At 43.7% G+C, this 23,612-nt stretch overlaps 1 protein-coding gene across 1 annotated transcript in view; it reads right to left on the reverse strand.

Annotated features, from left to right (window-relative positions):
- LOC134934622 (dynein axonemal heavy chain 3-like) overlaps nucleotides 1–23,612 on the reverse strand; it is a 1,803,147-nt gene that overhangs the window by 79,811 nt on the left and 1,699,724 nt on the right. The window contains exon 68 of the mRNA XM_063930015.1: nucleotides 6,143–6,268. Coding sequence (XP_063786085.1) covers nucleotides 6,143–6,268 — 126 coding nt within the window. The remainder of the gene's footprint in view (nucleotides 1–6,142; nucleotides 6,269–23,612) is intronic.

A 23,612-nucleotide genomic window follows, 5' to 3' on the forward strand; every position in this document is an offset into this window, starting at 1 on the left:
AAACTGAGCGATCAGGGGAGAAGGGCCCTAGTCAGGGAGGTGTGGGGGCACAGGTGGACAACGGGGAAGTGGCGGTGGAGATGTTAAAAATCTGACACCAGAATCCGATTTCCTGGTAGTAGCTTTAGAGTCTAATGATACCAAGCTGACAACAGAAATTGTAAGAGCCAAGCTGCTGCAGTTCCAAGACTGTATTCCTGTTGAAACACATGCTGAGGGTTCTGCCTTATTCATAAAAGGTACTAAGTCCACGAAGCTCAAGTTCAAGTGCTTTATATGTCACAAGGTGGGGCACAAGGCCTCAGATTGCAGACTGAAAAACTGCAGTGGTACGCAGAAGAATCGTGACAAACCAAATGAGTCAGCATTGAATGTAACAGATAGTCATAAGAAGGATTGCTGGTACATGGACTCAGGGGCCACGAGGCATTTCAGTTGTAATCATGAATGGTTCAATTCACTGACAGCATGTGAACCCATTACAGTAAAAGGGATTGGAGACAAAGTCCTTACTGCTTCAAAATTTGGGACAATCACAGTGTGTCTAAAAATTAAAGGTTAAATATTTATTACGGACATCCAAGACGTCTTGTTCGTGCCAGAGTTGGGAAGCAATCTTATTGCTATAAGCTTCCTGGAGAAAAGGGGTCCAGTTTGCAAAGGGAAAATGTATGGTGCAAAATGAGAAAGGGACTGTAATTGCTTCAGCAACCCGGTGCAACCAACTGTATGTCCTAGACATGAACAGTGTTCTGCAATGACGGCCTCTTATTCAAACCAGTCGATGGAGCTTTGGCACAGGCACCTAGGTCATGTGGGATATGATATCATCCAGAACTACTCAATGGAATGGCAACTGGAATCACTGTGAGTAATACAGATAGACCTATGTGTGAGAGTTGTATAAAAGGAAAGCAGACTCACACCCCATTTCCTAAGTCTACTAGCCCTAGTGCATACTGATGTATGTTGTCCAATGGAGATGGAATCAATGAGTGTCTACAGGTATTTTATAACATTTATTGATGATGCCACAAGGAGGACACATGTATATTTCATGAAAGCTAACAGTGAAGTTGTCAATAAAATAGTGGAATACAAGAACCTGGTGGAGACTCAGATGGGTCTGAAATTAAAAGTCTTGAGATCCAACAATGGCGGAGAGTATGACAACAGAGTTTTAGCACAGTTCCTAAAGAAATATGGCATACAGCATCAACTAACAATTGCTTACATGCCAGAACAAAACAGTGTGAGTGAGCATGCAAATCATACAATTGTTGAGAGAGCACAGACTATGTTGAGTGACGCAGGCCTGGACAAAAGCTTTTGGGCGGAAGCAGCGTCTACTGCAGTATATCTTAAAAACAGTGTGCCCACAGTAGCCGTAAGAGGTGCAACAAACAAACGTCTTCTAAAGTCTAGAGATGTAGTGTTCCATGAGACAGCACCATTTACTGGAACAGTGGAACAAGAATCACAGCAACAATATGTATCGCTGGATGTACAGGCAGCAGAAAGCATGTCTGAACCTGAAAGTGTTAATGCGGATACCCAATCAGGAAAAATAATTTCCATGAGAAGAAATAAAGGTGTTCCATCCAAAAGATACAGTGAGGAATATGCAAATATAGCTTACTGTGCACCACAAAATATACAGGAAGCAAAATTAAGTAACGACTGGAAAGAATGGAAGTCAGCAATAGATACTAAGCTGTAGCTATGGATGATAACAGTACATGGACTGTAGTTGACAGGCCAAATAACCATAAGACAATCAAGAACAAGTGGGTCTTTTGCAGAAAGCTGAATGCGGATGGGAACATTTGCTCATTATAAAGCCTGCCTTGTTGCTAAAGGATATACACGAAAATACGGGATCGACGAAGGAGAGATCTTTTCACCTGTCGCAAGGTACAGCACCTTGAGGTTAGTCATTGCCATTGCTACACTTCATTATTTATTGTTATACCAGTTAGACTTTGATTCTGCATTCCTAAATGGAGAGTTAATAGAGGAGATTTATATGGAACCAGCTGAGCATTATGACAAGAGTATGTTCCAAGAGGGAAAAGTTTGCCTCGTAAAGAAATCTTTGTACGGCCTAAAGCAAAGTGGTCGTTGTTGGTATGTAAAGCTGGATGCTGTGTTGCTAGAGATGAACTTCATTACGTCAGAGACTGATCATTGCTTATATCACAAAACTATAGATGAAAAGCAGTTGTATATGTGGATGATCTATTGCTAGCAGGTCAAGAACAGCACATTACTGATGTAAAACAGCAGCTGAAACAAAGATTCAAGATAAAGGATTTAGGCCCTTCAAATAATTTGTTAGGCATGAGAATTGTACAAAACCTGAAAGATGGGACTGTTACAATTGATCAACAGACATATATTGAAGCAATACTTTGCAAGTATGGAATGTCTGATGCAAAACCAGTGAGCACTCCTATTGACAAAAGCATAAAGATGGTAAAGGCCATGTCACAAACCAGCCAGGAGGAGATAGAGTAAATGAGAGAGGTTCCTTATCAAAATTCTGTTGGTAGCTTGATGTATGCAAGTATTGGGACTCGCTCTGACATCACACATGCAATGAGCCGGGCAAGCCAGTTTGCAATTAACCCTGGGAGGCAACACTGGATTGCAGTCAAAAGAATCTTAAGGTTCTTAAAAGGTACAACTTCATTAAAGTTGATGTTCACAAAGTCAAAAGGTACGACTTTGTATGTTTTCTGTGATGCCAATTGGGGATCAGATGAGGATGACCGTCATTCCTACACGGGATACTTGTTCATTTTGGCAGGCACAGCTGTCAGCTGGGTGAGCAGAAAGCAACCCACTGTTGCCCTATCCACTACTGAGGCAGAGTACATGGTACTTACAGAAACTGCAAAAGAATCTTTATGGATATTGGAGACTTTATGTGATCTTAGCCTTCTTTACCACAGTGAGACTATCAACATTGCGTGTGATAATAATAATGATAACAAGGGAGCAATTGATTTGTCTTCCAGCACCAAGCATTATGGATGGTCCAAAGACATCACTTTATCCATGAGTTAGTGGAAAACAAGTCTGTCAATGTGGATTACATAGCAAGTGAGAGCAATGCTGCTGATATGTTGACAAAGGGACTGTCATCACACTTGCTGAATATGTTCATGACAAAATGTGGACTGGAATACTTTTGAAAAATGTTGATTTGTTTTACTGTTTGCTTACCATGCTTTATTAATATGTTTTCAGTTACAGGAGAACTTTATTGAGAAATGTTTTGATAAAGTGTTATGCAAATGTATGTAACCAGAGACAGCCTTGAGCGAGGGGGGTGTTAGACAGTGGGTCACTCTGTGGTCTGTCTCCATTCCCAGCACTAGAGGCAGCTTCCCTTTCTTTAGTGTTGTCCCTCCTAGTGTCAGCTCAGTGCAGGAGGAGGTGCTTAGTGCACAGTCTTAGAGAGTTCTTCCTGGGAGAGACAACTGCACTGACGTGCAGCTTCTGCTCTCCTCAGTGTGTGACCTTGTCTACCCCGTTGCCGCACCCTGTGTGTATACAGCCGGATCCTGTGTGTACTAAGACGCTGTGTTACCGCTGTACTGCTTCACATGTATACTGTGAGTTCCTGCTGCTGCAGAACACCTTCTATATAATACAACCTGTTATCTCTGTTATCTGAATAAACCAATCATCCTGGTTAAGTGCCGTTGTGTGGACTAACATCCCTATCCGACACCGCAACACTCTGGCAACAGCTATGGGGGTGATTTAGTGTTGTACACTATTTGCATTGCTGTTGCATCTTTACATGCAACAGCAATGTGAATATATGCTAATGCAGCAGGAACAGTCACAATGCAAAAGATGCATTCTACCGGCATTGCAGATCCGAAGATGCATCTGAGTAAGGCTAAGGTCTTCTTTGAATGACTGTATCATCTCTGTGGCCAAGGCCAGTAAATCTGTGTCAGAAGACGCAGTCACTGGCCTCAGCACTGGCACAAAATGGAGGCTACACGCCAATGTTTTTGGGAAATGGTCTTTGCCATCACTCTCTCCAGGGCTCCAAACGGCCACAACATGTCAGTCATGCTGCAGCTTGGCGAACTGCGTGCAATCTCGCACTCAAAAATCTGCACTTGCCCAGTGCAGCATCTGTGTGCATGCAGATCTCTCACTGACTGAGCTGTACGCAAAGCATCAGGTTGGTGTATAATGCTGTATCAGGCCCTATGTTCTTGGTAATTTCTCTTCTGTGTGTGTGCAGATCTTTAAGAAATTGGGGCTGATTCCGGTTGGATGGCTATTATTGAGCCAACCGCAAAAAGTACGATGAGAATGCGGACGCATGCGCAGGGAGTCTCCTACTCAGAGACGGAGCATTGCAGGGGTGGAGGCGGGGAAATGGGGGTGGCATCATGAAAACGGGGCGTGATCATAGCAGCTGCGTGATGTCACATGCAGCCAACGTGATCAGAATGATGGCGGTGGGCCTCCTGCGCCGGCAGGAGGTAACCCTAATTTCTGCGATCAAGCAAAAATTGCAGTGCAATCGCAATTTTTGCTTGATAGGGGATGGGGGGGGGGGGGGGCAGTCAACATGCTGGGCGGCCTTGCCCTGCAATGGGTGGCCCCAGCATGCGATTACAAGCATTGCTAATTCTGCTACTTAGCAGAATTTGCAATCCTTACAGAATCGGGCCCAATGTCAGCAATGCAATCTTCTCTGTGATGTCTGCAGTTCGATGCTGGAGAGGAAAGTATATTTTATGGTTGCAGGGTGTGCGGTGCGCCTATTATAGATACTCTTATGTATGTACTAATCCTGCCTAATATAGTTTTCAAACTACATTGTTTAATACAGTTTAAATCAAAGGCTGTAGTGGCCATAAGTGGTAACGACACCCCATAGAATATAATGCTCTCCGATGCATTATTACTTTTTTTGTGCAAAAAGCCAATTATATATTTCCTTTGGCTAAGTTACGATAAAAACTTTAATGAAAATAGAGCAAATGGAAATGTGAACTTTCTTCTAATCCTTGCTTAAGGAAATACATGTGATGCATCACGGTACCTCCTCGATTCTGCAGCTTAGTGAATGTCCTATGGAGTTAATTTATTGATATTAGTCACATATTGGACACGGCAAAGACACACAGTCTGACGTCTGTTCAAATTAGTTGAAATTCTGCTCTCATTTAATAGATCTGACCTAATTATTTACTCCTCACAAATCACCCCCACAGAAAGTTTGGCAATATTGGACAGAGTTACTGCTGATTTGCTATAAAATATTAGGAGTCAACATCTGCTCTTTCTTCCCTGCTGTAATATTTTTTTGGGAAAGTACAATAAAGGCAACGACTGCTTGTGAGTGCCAATCTTTACTATCAGGAGGAGCTGGCATGATGTGAGGGGGACCTGCTGCTTTCTCTTGTCGAAAGCTCATTTCACTTACATTTTCTATTGCTTGCACATCAAATTTTCATTTTGTCCTTTACTGCTCTTTAAGAGAAAGGATCAACCGTTGAACAGTCCCATTTATTTCGGCACCCCTATCCACTGTCAGTGAAATCGATGTTTAATAGGTAATCTGTAACAGCATGATTTGTTTTTTTTATTGTTGATTTATAGGCTTATATTTTTTTTATTGTGGACATATATATATATTTTTATAATGTCTCATATATTTTACAAAACAGGCATTGCAACTCATTCAAATAGATATTTGCTTCAAATTGCTCCTGAAACCGAACTTGAATCTGATTGGTTGCTATGTATTACATCTCATGTTGCATCACGCTGTTTCATATATAAAACCTATATTTAATTGTAAAACTATTTACATATTTGTTATACTTTAGTTACAGACCTGCAATGTTTTATGTGTATTTGATTGTCAGTACAATGTGACTTACTCCGGATTTTTTTCTTTAATTTAACTTTATTATTTTTTTACTGTACGTTTCAGAATGTATTTCTCTTTAATCTGGGTTACTTTTACACTTTGCACTAATATCAGTTTTGTACAAGATGGAAACATTTTTCACATGTTTGCATTTCCTACAATAAAAAGGTGCATAATATATTCACACAGACCAAGGAAGGCAGCAAAATCCATATTAGTTTTCTTTACCTTGTCGGGTCGCAGGCAGCGTATAACCAGCAGTTTCTGAAAAGCCGTCAAGAGATCTTCCCAAGGGTCCGGTAATTCCATCTGGTTAGGGTGCGAAGAATCATATATATTTTTCCACTCTGTCAGCTGCATAAGGTCACAATTTAAATAAAATGAAATTACAATGTAATTACCAATTTGAAAATTCTACCTATTAACATGTCTGTCATTAGTAAAGCTTCTTATTCTACATATACTGTACCCAGCATGAATAATAATTCCTCAGACCGACTATACAACATCCTAGCCTTTTATCTCCTGATACCACTGATAGGAGTGAATTTAGAAACTCCAGTATTTATGGGTAAGCAAAGATAAGGCAATAGCACCATTTGCGAGAAATGAGTTTTATAATAACAAAATTAATTATAAATCTTTAAGATACCCCTTTTTAGTTTTTAACCGTTAACGTCTATGCTTCCTTACGGAAGAATGAAAACAAATGTTCAGGATAAGTTCACATGTTCACACTGATATAAACTGTGGCCCGGATTTAGAGATGGACGCAATGTTGATTTTGTACCTAGTGGAGCGAGTTTTTGCCACTGCGCATGCATCTAAGTCGCACCGGTCATGTGCCGCGATGGTCTTACAACAGCGGTTGCAGTAAGCATTTATTTGCAAAGTGATTGACAGTCAGGGAACGTTTGTGGAAGGTAATGTGGGAGTGGTGACAAACTCATGACTGTTTGGAGGGCATGTCACAGCTTGCGTCTGCAATCCCGTACACAGTGAACATGGCTCCACTGTATTACTTCCGAAGACCATGCTGCGCAACCATAGGGTAGGATCAGAAGATCGATGATTGACCAGTGTGTGTCCAGTGGGCATCTTAATTCATATACTGGCAACTGCAAAATTTGAATATTTCCACACAGACGCTGTGCACGAAATCGCAGTGGTAAAGACATTTGCCTACATCTCTGAACCAGGCTCTGTTTTGGAAAGTGGCCATACAAATCATTGGAAAAAAAGCACAATGTGCAGCATACTTCAGCATCCCTGTGTGGAGGGATTAGTTTCTCTAAGCACATTACATTTTCAAGTTGATCCTTTTTGCACACATCTTGCTAATAACATACAATTCTAAATACGTTTAGTATTTTAAATTCTATGAAAATTTCTGTAACAAAATACTTAACATTATATTTAATTAACATTATAACATAACAGATGTTTGTTCCAAAATTGTTCTTTCTGTCTATATCCCAGAAAATGCATTTCCTATCATTTGAGCAATCCAAAGTCTTTCTCTGCATTGCCCATATGACCATGTGCAACAGGGGCACACTTAAGGAGGTTTCAAGTGGCCTGGAATCCCTCCTTCCCTGCCCAGGCCAACAGCAATCTTGACCACGAAGTCAATACTAGTACTGTATATACAATTGTACTAGAGCCGCACAGTATAGGGGTTGAAACAGAACTGCTGTGCGTGCCCAGTGGCATTAACTGCTCTTACAAAGGAAATGGGAAAAGTCAGCCCTTAATAAGAGACGAGCATACTAACATGAAGTGGAAGAATATCACACACACACTAGAATTGTTCATCTTGACAGAACACTAAATGCTGTCAACGCTCTTGCCATGTGGAAATTTAGCAAAAGTTGGATTACAAATTAGATGTGAGACATATATAGCAAATTTGCAAAATCAGCAAGTTACAAAGGTGCATGATCTGTAGGAAAAAAGGTATGCCTAAGAGCTTACTATGATCACTGACACTGCGTTTGTCTATTTTGTTACATACACTTCATTATGTATGGGGCAAACTGTTTCTTGCTAAGTGATAACAGGTGTGGTGGCCCTACTGCCATGCCTAACACATACCTCAAAACTGTCCCGCAGGACAGTCACATTTTTCTGGGACTGTCCCACTGTCCCACCCATGGGCTGCAGTATCCCTCGGGTGGGGGAGGGAGGTTGGGGGAGGACACTCAGACACCGCTACTTTAGGGTGCAAAACAGCAGAGAATGGATGATCGGTGCATGTGCCCATCATACATAGACACTGTGCCAGCTCCAGGAGAGGCTGCGGGCTGTCCAGCAGCTCTGGGAGTGCTGGGTAAGTCCCAGCATGATAAAAACGCGGGAGCGGCTCTCCGACTTGGCATTGCACACGAGGCCACATCCCCTTGCCGCTATGCCATGTCCACTATTTTCGGCGCGCACATTTTTCCTGGACAGCAGTTGGGAGGTATGCTAACAGCTTACTGTGATCACTGACCCTGTGTTTGTCTATAGTGTTACATACACTGCACTTTGCATGAGGCAGACTGTTTCTTGCTGAGTGATAATTACTGTATGTTCCCTCTGTGAGTCTATAATTGGACATTTGGAAACCCCTTTCTAGAATCCCTGCATTTGCCCTCATGCAAAGTGACTTTGTTCCATTTATCCAAGCCCTTTTTAAAAGCCTCTACCAAATTAAAACAGTTTGAATGACCCTGATTTATTTTTATTATTATTATCTTTTATCTATATGGCAGCACAAGGATTCTGTAGAGCCTTACAAAGTGCAGAAGCAGCGCAAACAAAACAGTGCAAATAACTCAGAGTAGATAAAATTCCAGAACATGGGATATAAGCTACTGCATATAAACATAGTTACATATGCAGTAATAACCCAAAAACAGCAAATGTTGAACCCAATGGATTGGCGATGTTGTTGGCAGTGGGGAGATGACTGTATAGGGGGGAGCACATGAGGTAAGAGCACTGGGAGGAGAGACAGTGAGCGAGGAGCATAGAGAGGTGGGTTAGGATGAGAACTACAAGGCTTTAATAGAGAAGTGGGTTCTCAAAACTTAACCTAAACCATGCCCCATATATAAACAAAATACTTTTTCATCTGCTAATGAATAGAATATATACTGATGAATGTTCATAGTCTTAAGCAAATTTATTTCCTGCCAAACAGGAAATCAATCGCTCATTGACCTTAACACACAAAGCAGCCCTAATCTAACTCTCTCTGCACATGTTATATCTGCCCCCCCTGCAGTGCACATGGTTTTGCCCAACTGCTAACAAAATTCCTGCTGCGATCAACTCAGAATTACCCCCATAATCCATAAATCTTCAGGCTGCTCAGTGCTTACCTGCTTACCTGAACAGGGTAAAACTGGCTGTGAGAACAAGTTTAAAAGCTCATTACAAAGACGTAGGGGTGGCTGATGTAAGCAGTATAGCAGCAAAAGCTAATGCCTATGTACAGAGATATTTCTTCAGATCTCCAAAGTTTATGAAGAGAAAAAAAGAGATCAATGTTTTATCTATTCTGAGGAAATTCATTATGAGATCCATGTTCCATCCTTGCCTCTAATCCAAACACTTGAAATATGTTCTCTTTGTGCTTTTGTTCTTATTGAGTGGTCACCTAAAATATTCGGCCCATTCATTAGTTCTGAAAATACTGGCACCGGAGACTTCTTCACATTTATTAATACTTCAAATATAGGGCCTACAGATGTAGCCACGCTCATCCAGCTTGCAGCATGGCCGCATGTCCACAAGAGGTGCGGCTAGGTGTGCAGGCACCTTAGTATGCTGAGTTGCACCTTATTACGTCACCCATGTATTCCTATGGGCGCGCGTACTTAGACGCATGCACGTGTCCTAGTTGCGGGCACACTTGCTGCACCTGGCTTGCTGCAAATACGGCAAGCTGCAGGCTAGATGAGCGTGGCTACATCTGTAATTCATATTTGTATGCCAACCTGATGGAATTGCACAACCGCTTCCGCAGTTGTGCAATTCTTTCCAAACATGGATTAGGCCAATATTACGCAAGACCAACTGACCTGTAGTAGCAGTCTAATTCCGGCCACAGAGATTGTGGTGCCCATTAATCCTATCTTTAGCCCCAGAAGAAAAGTCCATTGTTACTCATGGTCTTCTCCCTCATCCATATCCTTGTGCACTAACACTGGGGGGTAATTCAAAGTTGATCGCAGCAGCAAATTTATAAGCAGTTGGGCAAAACCATGTGCACTGCAGGTGGGCGGAGGGGGGGGGCAGATATAACATTTGCAGAGAGAGTTAGATTTGGGTGGGTTGTTCTGTTTCTGTGCAGGGTAAATACTGGAAGCTTTATTTTTACACTGCAATTTAGATTTCAGTGCACATGTTATATCTGCTCCCCCTGCAGTGCATAGGGTTTTGCCCAACTGCTAACAAATGTGCTGCTATGATCAACTCTGAATTACCCCCCAAGAACACAAAAGCAAATTAACAGGTAATGATCAGATTGATAACACAAGAAACAAAAAATAAATATATGCTAACATATTGCTTAATCGTTTGCTGGAAATAATCTGTGAGTAATTCAGGAACCATTTCATTTGCAATGCTGAGATAATGGAACATGTCTACTACAGTGTATTATGAATGATTATGCATATTGTCTTCTCTTCAGCACCCTACCACATGCAGGTGTACTATAGCTGAAGAATAAAACACATCAGTAAACATGAGCAATTAATCAATATGACACAAACTCTCCAAAATTATTCATTCCGTCTAACAAAATGCTCTGCACTACTTTTCACATTTTGTTCCTGCTTATTTCAAGTTTGAAATATGAAGTATGATCTTTCTGGCACTAATTCATAAAGTATTTATTAATATGGCATACCTCCACAAACTACTAAAAATAAAAAACAGAAATGATTACATGTAAATGAGTTGTAATTACAAGCTCAAATTTGAACAGGTACAATCTATTACCTCAGAAGACACATTTTTTTTATTGACTCCATTGTATAAAAAATGAGTAGATCACCTGCTGTCATTTATTCAGAGAAGATAAGATCACCTCTCTCTTTGACATTCTACATCATAGTAGAGATCCCCTTAAACCCCGTTTCTCTCCAGACATGTGCATAGTGAGGTTCAGATCTGAGCAATGGCAGAAGACAAATGCCCAAGCACTACCATTATCTCATAACTTAGTGCAGCCCATTATACAGAAGTAGAAGTAAGAAACTAGTACAGACATACTACCATGATAAGGTGGTATCCGGTATATAGTTCTACGCTAAAAAGGTCTTCAGTCAATAGGTCGACCACTAATGGTAGACATGCATTAGGTCATAAGGTCGTCAGGATCAAAATGTCGACGTGTAAAATGTAGATAGTTCAAAAGGTCGACAGGGTGAAAAGGTCGACTGGGTCAAAAGGTCAATATGACAACAGTCGACACACATATGGTAGACACAAGCTTTTTGATTTTTTTATAAATTTTTTTCAACTATTTCATACATTACCATCTACATGGACTACGATTGGTAATAGTAACCTGTGCCCAGTGCAGCGAGGCACCTTGCCCGAAGCACGAGCCATGCATGGGAATGCGGTACACTAATGGGGTTTGTTTGGCAGAAAAGTGACAAAACACCCTCCAAAAAAATAAAAAATTGTGTCTACCTTTTTTGTGTCAACCATTTCCATGTTGACCATTTGAGCCTATTGACCTTTTGTACTGTGTACCTATTCTATGTTGACATTTTGACCCTGTCGACCTTTTGACCCTAACAACCTAATGCATGTCTACCATTAGTGGTAGACCTATTAACTGTAGACCTTTTAGTGTAGATAATAATCCATACCCGATAAGGCTGACCCACCTTCATTAGTTACTCAATAAAATGGGTGATACTGAGGATAGATGTGGTATTTAATAGGTTACTCAAGTCATCTGCTGCAAGATAATGTATATGGATCAACAATCTCAAGTGTTATTCCACGGGATACGGTCATTAGGTCGAAACAGCTTATGTCGACAGTCATTAGGTCGACCACTGACGGTTGACATGCATTAGGACGACATGATCGATATGTCGACATTGTCATTAGGCTGACATTTACAAGTTTGACAGGTCAAAAGGTCGACATGAGTTTTTCACTTTTTTTTCCTTAATTTTTTTTTACTTTTTCATACTTGACGATCCATGTGGACTATATTTGGGAACTGTAACCTGTGCCGAGCGCAGCGGTAGCGGAGCAAAGCACCTTGCCCGAAGCATGGCATCAGTTTACGAAGAAAACAACACCAAAAAAAGTCAGCATCCCCATCCCTTTACGAAGAAAATGACACCCAAAAAAGTCCAAAAGCCCATGTTGACCTTTTGACCTGTCGACCTAGTGCATGTCGACCTAATGACCACGTCGACCTATTACCCTGTCGACCTAATGCACGTCGACCTTCCATCGTTAACCTAATGACTGTTGACTTAAGTTGAGTCAACCCAACGACCCATACCGTATTCCACAATAAGGGCTTTATATACGGGTACATGTAAAAAATAAAAAACATCTTGAATGCAAACAATTTGCAAAACCCAATCAGATATCCAGTGGGGCCAGGGGTAGTCCCATGCTCCATAGCGCCCATCCTTGGCTCCACATTTCACAATCTCACCCTGCATTCCTCCACCACATTGGGTACTCCAAGGACAGGACCTGGCACCACTTTATCTGTGGCCCCAGCACCGCTGCATACCCAAGTCCCAGCTGTGCCTGCTGCCACCTCCCGAGAAGCGGGCCTGGCAGTGATGCCCACGAAGATACCAAACCACAGGGTTCCTAAGCTGCTGCTGATGACTTCTCGTCACTGATACCTCCTGGCTGCTGATACCCTCCTGGCTGCTCCCAGTGGTCACCGACCTAGGGAGGGCCTACCAGGGTCGGACACACGGCAGCTGGTCTTTGGATGCCAGACACAATCTTCAAGGATGACTCATCTGAGTGTGTGCTGCTGGCTTCATCTTGGATTTCCACTACTGCCTGTCACCCCATTTCCACCATTGCATGTCGTCCCCGGATTGTACCTGCCTCCGAAATCCCACTCCTGTCTGCAGACCTCCAGTTCCACCCCTTGCGGTGTCCCCATGCCAGTTGCTAGACCCCCTTGATCTGGACCGCAGCAAGCGATGCAGAGTGATTCCTTAATGTGTCTTGGCCACACTATGGATGCAGCGAGTGACAGCTGGAGCATGCCAGAGATGCTGGTCAATGACTTTCACTGCACAGTAATATGCTTCCGGGGGATCAGTATGAAATCCAACTGGATGGGATCCCGGTGGTCGGAATACCGACACCGGTATCCTGACCGGCACAATCCCGACAGGGGGGCGAGTGCAATGCAGCCCCTTGCGGGCTCGCTGCGCTCGGTACACTAATTTATTCTCCCTCTATGGGTGTCGTGGACACCCACGGAGGGAGAATATGTCGGGATTGTGCCGGTCGGGATTCCGGTGTCGGTATTCTGACCGCCGGGATTCTGGCCGGTGGGATCTTGACCGCATCCCGCTCCCGGATCAGGCGGTATTCACTGACTATTACCCCACAGTCTGATTCATAGCAGACACTGTTCTGCGATGTTTATTGCACAGAGACTTGTGCGTGGGCAGACACTGTCCTGCAATTTTTCACCACAGAGATGGTTCGAGAAAATCTAGTGCTGCAGTCTTGTCACACTCAGCAGTTTAATTTGTGTGCGACAGGACCACACATTTGAGCATGGGAGACACCAGACGCAGGTGGAGTTGAGCGGCTTGTCACAGTTTACTTATTTATATTTTTGTCTTTATATTTTCACTAGGATCTCACCATTGTTTATATATTTTTTTCACATATCAGTTTTCCCATATATGCCTTGGTTTTGTACATGACTTATCTCAAACAGAATAACTTTTGTAGTGCACCCACCAAGTGTACCTCCTCGCTGGTGTGCTCTTGGATAGGATGAAAAATACATGGTTCTGAAGTTTATGTTAGGACCCTACCCCTAGAGTTAGGTCATTACAATTAACCTATGTTGTGTCATTTCTTCTAGGCGTGACCTGTTCTACCCATGGTATTCCTACATAGGGGTATATTCAATAAGAGTCAGGTCCATTCCGACATGCAGTTGTCGGAATGGACCCGACAACCCCTATTTAAAGAGTGGCCAAATCCGAATGTCGGATTTGTCCGTTCCCTGTGTCCTGTCCTGCCGCTGCTGTCAGCGGCTGCAGGGTGTGCTGACAGCAGCGGTGGGGGGAGCAGTGTGCGGCGGCCAGCGGGGGGAGCAGTGTGCGAAGGCTGGTGGGGGAGCAGCATGAGGCGGCCGGCAGGGGAGCTTCCAGCGGCGGCCGGAGCTGGCAGCGGGAGTGATCTGTGTGGCGGTGGAGGAGGTACTGCAGGTACTATCATCCCCGTAGCCCGCCGCACCACTCCCCATCTCCTCACCTCAATCCGACTTGTTTTCAAGTCGGATTGAGTTTGTCGGAAAGGGGGCCAAAACCTGTCGGATTTGGCCCCGTTTCCGACAGCAGCAGGTGGATCGGCGGGTATTCCGCCGATCCACCTGCTTTCCGTCAGCATTCCGACAAGTCGGGTTTCCCGACTTGTCGGAAAAAATGTGCCCCTATTGAATAGGTTGGAACCCCTTCCGACCTATTCCAGTCGGAAACTGTCGTCTTTCCGACAAGACGGCAGTTTCCGACTCTTATTGAATATAGCCCATAGTGCGTGATTTAACCAATTTGTATGAACAATAGGTTTTATCCATTTTCCAGTGTATGGGAGCAAATGGTCGATTGCCATTTGCTCCCATCTATTACTAGATTTTCATTCCAACCAGCCAGATCTGTCAGATGATCTACCAGATAATTGTATAGTGTATGCCCAGCTTTAGTTGCAGGAGACTGTGCTGATTAATTTGATGTGCGACACTTGTATATCTGTGTGCAACTGAGTATGTATATGAAGCACAACCAGCGGTGGCTTCTGTCCCTGGGCTGCAGTGTGCAGGGGGAGCTGGCCAGCACATATGAACATACATGTGAAGTTATATGTAACATATGTCCTGGCTTCTTTCCCCATGGATCAGCATCCGCTGCAGCATGGGACTCAGGAATATACTGCTCAGCCTGTCAATCGTCATTTAGCCCACACCCAGACTCCTGTTAAACTAATCAATGCGAGTCTGAGGGCAGGCTAAATGATGATTGACAGGCTGAGCAGTGTATTTCTCATAGGCCCTACACACTGGCCGATATTCCTCAAAAATATGAATGATCTCGTTCATTATTGAACGAGATAACGTTCATATCTTTGAGTGTGGAGTTACCAGCGATGAACCATGCGCAGCCTCGCACTCATTCATCGCTGGTGCCCCGTCGGCTGTGCATGCAGGCCAATATGGACGATCTCGTCCATATTTGCCTGCACTTCAATGAAGCAGGGTGACAGGGGGAGTGAAGAAACTTCACCCCCCCATCACTGCCCCCCCCCCCCCCCCCCGCTGGGTCGCCTGTCGGCCGTATCCGCCGTCGGGTAGCTCGGCGGCGGATCTTTAAATGTGTAGGGCCCTTCAGTCCTGTGCAGCAGTGGCTGCCAGGACATATGTTACATACAAATTCACATGTATGTTCATATGTGCTGGCCATCTCCCCCCTGCACAATTTGGTCAGTGCTGCAGCCCAGGGGCAGCAGCCGCCACTGACCACAACTGAACTCGGTATGGAAAAAAGCTGTGACCACTGCATTGTAGCACTTCATATGCAGACTAATTTGCAGTTGCACACAGGTATACAAGTGCCGCATATCAAACTGACCAGCACAGTCTCATGCAGCTAATATGTATTTTTGGCAAAAAAAGACACAAAAATGTTGCAGAGTCTCGCTGGACCTGGCGTGCCGAGAGGGACAGTGTGAGTGCAGCAATTACATACCTCCAAACAAGACCCATTCCAGGAGGGACAAAATGCTCAGTTCCAGGACTTCCTACTTAATTTATTATTGCCGTCACCTATGTTGAACTAGCTAATTGATAAGAGGGGTGTTTCACCTCAGTTGACAGCAATCATACATTAACAGGGAAGTCCAGGAATAAGCATTTTATCCCTCCCAGAATGGGTCATGTTGTGAAGCAAGCAATTACATATGAGGACCCATCTGAATTTGTCAGAGATGTTTCACCTAATTCAGAGCTGATCTCTTCAATGGCAGCGATCGCCAGTGCCGTGACTAGGCATTTTAGCCAAGAAACGGCATTGGCGCGCCCCCATGCAAGAAAGGGGCAGTGCACGCCGTAGGCCCGCGAAAAATATGTAGGAGCGTGGCTTCATGGGGAAGGGGCGTGGTGACAAAATAATACCAATTCATACTACGGTGCACAGTAGTCTCCATTATTCAAATTACGCTGCACAGTAGCGCCACTACACCAGGTAGAGCCCCTTTTACACATTACGGCAGACAGTCCCCCTTTTTACACATTACGGCAGACAGCGTCCCACTTTTTACACATTATGGCAGACAGTGTCACCCTTTTTACACATTACGGCAGACAGCATACCCTTTTTACACATTACAGCAGACAGCATCCCCTTTTTTACACATTACGGCAGACAGCGTCCCCCTTTTTACACATTACGGCAGACAGCGTCCCCCTTTTTACACATTACGGCAGACAGCGTCCCCTTTTTACACATTACGGCAGACAGAGTCCCCCTTTTTACACATTACGGCAGACAGAGTCCCCCTTTTTACACATTACGGCAGACAGCGTCCCCTTTTTTACACAATTACGGCAGACAGCATCCCCTTTTTTACACATTACGGCAGACAGCGTCCCCTTTTTTACACATTATGGCAGACAGCGTCCCCTTTTTTGCACATTATGGCAGACAGCATCCCATTTTTACACATAATGGCAGGCAGAATCCCCCTTTTTTACACATTATGGCAGACAGCATCCCATTTTTACACATTATGGCAGGCAGAGTCCCCCTTTTTTACACATTATGGCAGACAGCGGAGGGAGAGAGGTAGAGAGAGAGAGAGAGAGTTATACTCACCCTCACCTGCGATCTGGCATAATGGCAGAGGAGGCAGAGACCCGGGAGCTGGCGGCTGCGGCATGATCAGAGGCGGCAGCGGGAGGCAGGCATCAGCGGGACTCGGAGACCAATGAGCACGGCAGTGTGGTGGAGGAAAGTGGTGCTCAGAGATGTCTCCGGCGGCTGGCGGGAGACAGGCAGCGCAGGACAGAGAGCAGTGGCTGCGGCTTTGGCCCGGCCCTGCTCAGATCGCGGCAGTGGGGGGGGGGTGCTCCGGCGGCTGGCGGGAGGCAGACAGCGCAGGTGCGCTGGACAGAGAGCAGTGGCTGCGGCTTTGGCCCGGCCCTGCTCAGATCGCGGCAGTGGGGGGGCGGCTCTGGCGGCTGCCGGGAGGCAGAAGGCGGCACTGAAGTGACTGCGGCCATACGGAGGGGGGACGTGTACTGCCGATGGTACGCCTTCAGTGCATGTGCACTGTGGGCAAGGCACCATCGGCACACACCTAGTTACGGCACTGGCGATCGCACCCTTAAGCTCTATGTGTTGTGTGCACATGCAGTGTCGCACTGCAAGTGCGCACAAACTGAGATGCAAAAGCATCTCACTGGTGCGATCGTCTCGGCATGATTAACAGGCAGAGTCGGTCGTGGACATGTCCGTGGCATTAGGTGAGTGCGGTCCGGACAAGGCAGGCATATCCGGTCCATTGCCTGGGAGAGCCGCGGTGGCTGAGTGACATCACACGCAACCGCTGCGACCGAAAACATGACGGGTAGTCACCTGACTCCACAGCTATGCTGCGTAGGCAGGGAGCTACTCGCTGGGTGTGAAAGCATTGCTGATGTGCGATGCTTTTGCACCTCTACGAGGTGGTAGGGCTTGACATATGGTGCGGATTAGTCCTGTGCTGGGTATCCCTCCCACACATGTCAGAGATTGTGATCATAGATCAGCTCTGAATCACCCTCAAAGAACTGACCAAATAAATAGAATTTGTGAAGATGTCTGACTCGTAATAAATAAAATTACAAGATGTAAGATTCTTAGGTGTAATATTAAGATGTCGGCTGAATACTTCTAGGCAATGTAAACCACTAAAACCTTTGTACTGTTTACACATAAGAATTTTAGTATCTTTGTTAGAGCTTCAACTTTGTCAAGAATGTTTTTATTTTAACCTACAGCATCATTCGTGTAATTGTCCATGCTGTTACCTATCTTATGAGATTCCTCTTAAAATGCCTCTGTTAATTTGCAATTTAGCAGCTCCTCAGACCACTAAATGCCAATTGATTTTGCAATTAATATGATGAACTCTGTTCACTGAAACAATTTTCCTTAAAGTCTGGAACTGCAGCTTAAATAGCTTGAATTCTATAATTAAAAAAATACAATAACACGCTATATTCCTTTAGAAGCACAGAGCTGTAATTTCAAAATTGTATTCAGAATACACAGATTACAGTATACATAAATATTTATATTTTGATCACTTAGAAAAAAAAAGCGTTAGGATATACATACAATACAGGTGATGAATGTCATGTCTAGCAAAATAAAAATAAGCTTGGATCTAAACACTAATGTAGGTTTACATAAAACCACATTTCTTATGGGTTGTGGATCAACAGATCTACATGGAAAAGATAGACAGTCACTAGGCCGACTCAAATGGTCGACATGGGTCACAAAAGGTTGAAATGCAAAAAGTATACAGTAGTAATCTGGGTTGACAGGGTCAAAAGGTCAATGGGGTCAAAAGGTCGACATGGAAATTGTCGACGCAAAAAAGGGCTACACAAGTCTTTTAAAATTTTACTGGGGTCATGTTCAATGTTTAACCCAGGCATTCCCAACCTCAGTTTCCAAGGCACACTAACAGTCCAGGTTTTAGTGATATCCATGCTTGAGCACAGCTGACTAAGGGCCCGATTCAGACCTGATCGCTGTTGTGCGATCGGTCATTAACTGCGCATGCACCACAATGCGCACGTGCGACGGCAAACAACAACAGGCATCGCCGGTCATCGTCAGGCTGGTGCGAAAATTCTAATCGCACAGCCATTCGCATGCTGATTGGTAGGAGGAAGCCGTTTATGGGTGGTAAATGATCATTTTCTGGGAGTGTCAGAGAAAACGCAGGCGTGCCCAAGCGTTTTCAGGGAGGGTGTGTGACGTCAGCTCCGGCCCCGATCAACCTGTTCTCATCGCACTGTAGGAGTAAGTCCTGGGCTGCGCACAGACTGCACACAGTGGTAAAAACCATTCACTGGTGAGTGAGGTGCGAACGGATTTGCAGCTGCCCGCTGATTGAGGTTTTTCTTAGCAGCTTGCTGTACACATGCGATCGCACACTTGCACGGTGAATATACACTCTCCTTGGGCGGTGACTATCTGATTGCAGGGCTACAATTTTAGCTGCCTAGCGATCAGGTCTGAATAACCCCCTTAATTATTACCTCGGTTATTTTGATTTACTTATTTGTGCTGAAGCCTGGTTATCACGAAAATCTACACTATTAGTGTGCCTTGAGGATTGAGGTTGGGAATACCTGGTTTAGCAACATGTGACTCCAATTAGTGTACCGCTTCACTCACCACACTTTGGGCAAGGTTACTATTCCCAATCAAAGGTTAGGTGGATGGTAAAGGATGAAAAAGTTGGAAAAAAAATTGTGTTGACCTTATGTGTGTCGACCGTTGTCATGTCAACCATTTACTGGAGATGCACACATTCTGTGCTTTAATCATATTATTCGGACCTTCGTACTGATAGATGGTAACACTGTTAAAGTATCTTTAAATCATTAATTGTCAAGGTGCAAGCATTAAACATTGGCTATACATACACAAACTACATGGTAAAGAAACATTTGAAAAAAAGACAATTAAAATTTGTATACACTGTTTATTTAAAAGATATTGCACTAAAGTTTAGGTTTTACATAGACAGATTAGAATTACAGATGCTCACTGTGGGTTGAAAACAATTCTAATCACTTAACTGGATTTTCCCCCAAAAAAATTACCCCAAAATGTTATTTTTTTATTATCAAGTTATCTAAATAATACCTATACAAATCTGATTCAGTATGATTTTATTTACAAATATGCAGACGTGTAAATAAAATTATACCGAATCCAGGTTGAACAACTGTTAGTTTCAAAATGTGATCATTTAAACAATACAGTATTCTGGGGCCATTATTGAAAAAGAAAAATGTTTTATTCAGTAAAAAAAACAAAAACTAAAACATTACAGGGTACTATAGACTATACACAAATGTGCATATTATTTGATAAGCAAACAGACGTACTCTCAGCTGAGAAAGGTTGTGTTATTTATTGGTTTTTTTCATATAGAGTCCTAACGACATGCTTGAGTCTATAAATTCTAATAATGTAGCATAACCAACAGAGGGCAACATTTCACTAAGATACAGAATAAATGTTTTTTGTTAAACTTTGTGAAAAAAATATGAATTTATTACAAGAACTTAAAGTTATAACAAGTTTCTGTGTAAAACGTAAACGTTTGCAAATAGTTGCTATTTAGATTTCACCTTTAATCATCATAACAGGTCATGGTAACTGCCCATTTTTGCTGGAAATATTTGCTTAATGATATCTTGTGATATCTGTCATACCAAACCCATCACCTTGAAGAAGGTTTAGTATACTCCTCCCTTACAATGGACATCCCTCCTTTAGAGCTTGCAATTTTACCTGTCATAACATACTTCTAGATTTAATGCCTGAAACCACAGATGAGCCTTCCTGTTCTAGTTATACACAGTTAGAAGAACTTGGGACAAAGGCATAAGAGCAATAAAGAATCCAAGGAAGTAATGAAGATTCTAGAATTCTGAACCAGATGAGATACAGGTATATGCAAAAGCAAACAACCAGTGGAAGTACAGGCAGTGGTGTAACTAGCAAGTGGTTGGCCCAGGTGCAACAATGTGCATTGGGTTCCCCATGCACACAAATATATAAATAGATAGTGTTCCCACTAAGTTGTTTCCTTGCCCAATTTAAAGCACTAAAATGATTCCTGCCCTTATGGAGGTGATCACACATTTCCCTTGGCCGGTCTGTGCTAGTGCGCATATACAGTACAGTATTGCCCACACCCACATACAGTACACAGTAGTACCCCTTATTCACGTTATGCCACACAGTAGTGCCCCTTATTCATGTTACACCACACAGTAGTACTCATATTATCCCACACAGTAGTGCCCACAATTCACATTATGTCACATAGTAGTGCCAACAATTCACATTACGCCACACAGTGGTGTCCACAGATCACGTTTCGCCACACATTGGTGCTCACAATTCATGTTACGCCACACAGTGGTGCCCATAATTCACATTACGCCACACAGTGGTGCCCACAATTCACGTTTTCCCACACAGTGGTGCCCACAATTCATGTTACAACACACAGTGGTGCCAATAATTTACATTATGCCACACAGTAATGCCCTGTATTCACATTATGCCACACAGTAGTGCCCACAATTCACATTATGTCACAGTAGTGACCCAGCACACAAACAATTCAATCTAACCAGCAACTGTTGATGTCTGCTGGCTCCAGCCCTTCCATGGCACACATCAACTTGAGAAGGAAAGCTGCAATGAGGCTAGAATTGACAGTGAGGGTTGACTGGCAGAAGTGGGCAGGCCTGTCAACAAAAATCTTGGGGTCCAGCTCTGCAATATTTTTGCCCTCTCCATCCTCATCCTCCCATTAGGGTACATGATAAGTAGTCATTTTGGGATAGGTATTTGGGGACCACTGGCTGTGGGGTTATAAGCATTATATTGAGTTGCAGACAGAAAACAGTGATCCAGGGAGGTAGGGGGTTACAGGACGGGGCAGGTCAGCAACTGGTGCTGATGTAATAGACCTGTATGTGATGGGGACAAAGAGAATACAGCCACAGAGCAGCTGATCAACTCCTCTCCCACTATCCTCCGGAGGTCCCAGTCTTTTATCTCTACAACAACAGAAAGAAACCCAAGATGGCTCTACAGCAGTATCCTCTCTTTAAGAGCCTGGACCTATCTAGGATGCATACAGGCAGCAGCAGACAGGACAGCTCCTCTCATCCCTCCTGTTTTTTGCCGCAGGGATTGTCAGAAGATCTACAGCGCCAACAAGTGGACCACCCCAGGGGGAAGGAGCCAATAGTGATAAGAAGAGTGGGGCCCCTCTCTTCTCCAGCAGGACCTCCTCCTTCTGTTAGTGCCCGTGTGATTCACCACTCCTGAACATGTGATGTAATTACTTCACACAGAGGTGGCAAGGGCATGGGATACTGAAAAAGCTGACTGCGCGGACAGTCCTCAGTAGCCACAGAATTCAATGTTTAAAAAATGGTCGCAATTTATTTTGTACACAAAACCACAAGGCTGAAAAGAAAATGTTAAAATCAGCCTGTGCCCAGGATTACCGACTGCAAACCCCCATTCTCCACCACCCATCACCTCTCATCACCTCCCACAGACATGCTCACAGCAGAGACATCAGCAGCACCCCCCACACACAGAAACTGACAGCACCCCACAAACACACACAGGCACCAACAGCACCCCACACATACACAGAGACACCAGCAGCACCCCACACACACAGAAACTGACAGCACCCCACAGACACCAACAGCACCCCAGACACACACACAGTCACCAACAGCACCCCACACACACAGACACTGGCAGCACCCCACACACAGAGACACCAACAGCACCCTACACACACACACAAATACCAGCAACACCCTACACACACACATACCCACACGGGCAGCACCCCACCTCACAGATACTTCCATAGCAGCTCTACTGTGGTGTAACATGTATAAGGGGCTCTATCATGGCATAATGTGTGTAAACAGGTCTATTTTAGTGTAACATGTATAATCGATTGTACTGTGGTGTAACATATATAAGGGGCTATACTGTGTGATGTAGCGTGTAGAAGGGGTACTAATGTGTGGTGTAATGTGAATGATGGCGACTACTGTGCGGTGTAATATGAATTGATACTATACTGTGGCCATGCCCCTATATTTATGGCGCACGCCTTCGGTGCATACTGTCCCTGTTTTAAATATGGGGTGGCGTTAAAGAAACTGTCACTCTGAGCTCCACAAGGTCTAGAACCTGCCCTATATATAATAATAATAATAATAATAATAATAATACAGTGTATATATAGCTCATCCTGCCTGTGATACAGTATATAATAATAATAATAATAATAATAATAATAATAATAATAATAATAATTATATAGAAAGAGTATTGGATAAATGAAACAGCCTCCCATCAGAGGTGGTAGAAGCTAAGACAATAGAGAAATGTAAACATACTGCAATGCAATCGTGGCACATGTGCAGTCTGTGCAGTCTGACGAAAATCACTCAGCAGGGTCCATCTCTGAATCAGGCGCAGAGATTGCTGCCTGGGTGTTGCAGAGGCGGAGTGTCATGACAGCTACAATATGTGCCTGAGTAAAATAACTTGAAGATTTGTAAATTCTAAGCATTTAGATACATGCAGCATACCACCTAAAAATAAAACATAGAATTACT

Source organism: Pseudophryne corroboree, chromosome 6 (genome assembly GCF_028390025.1).
Source record: "Pseudophryne corroboree isolate aPseCor3 chromosome 6, aPseCor3.hap2, whole genome shotgun sequence".
In the NCBI taxonomy this organism is placed as follows: Eukaryota; Metazoa; Chordata; class Amphibia; order Anura; family Myobatrachidae; genus Pseudophryne; species Pseudophryne corroboree.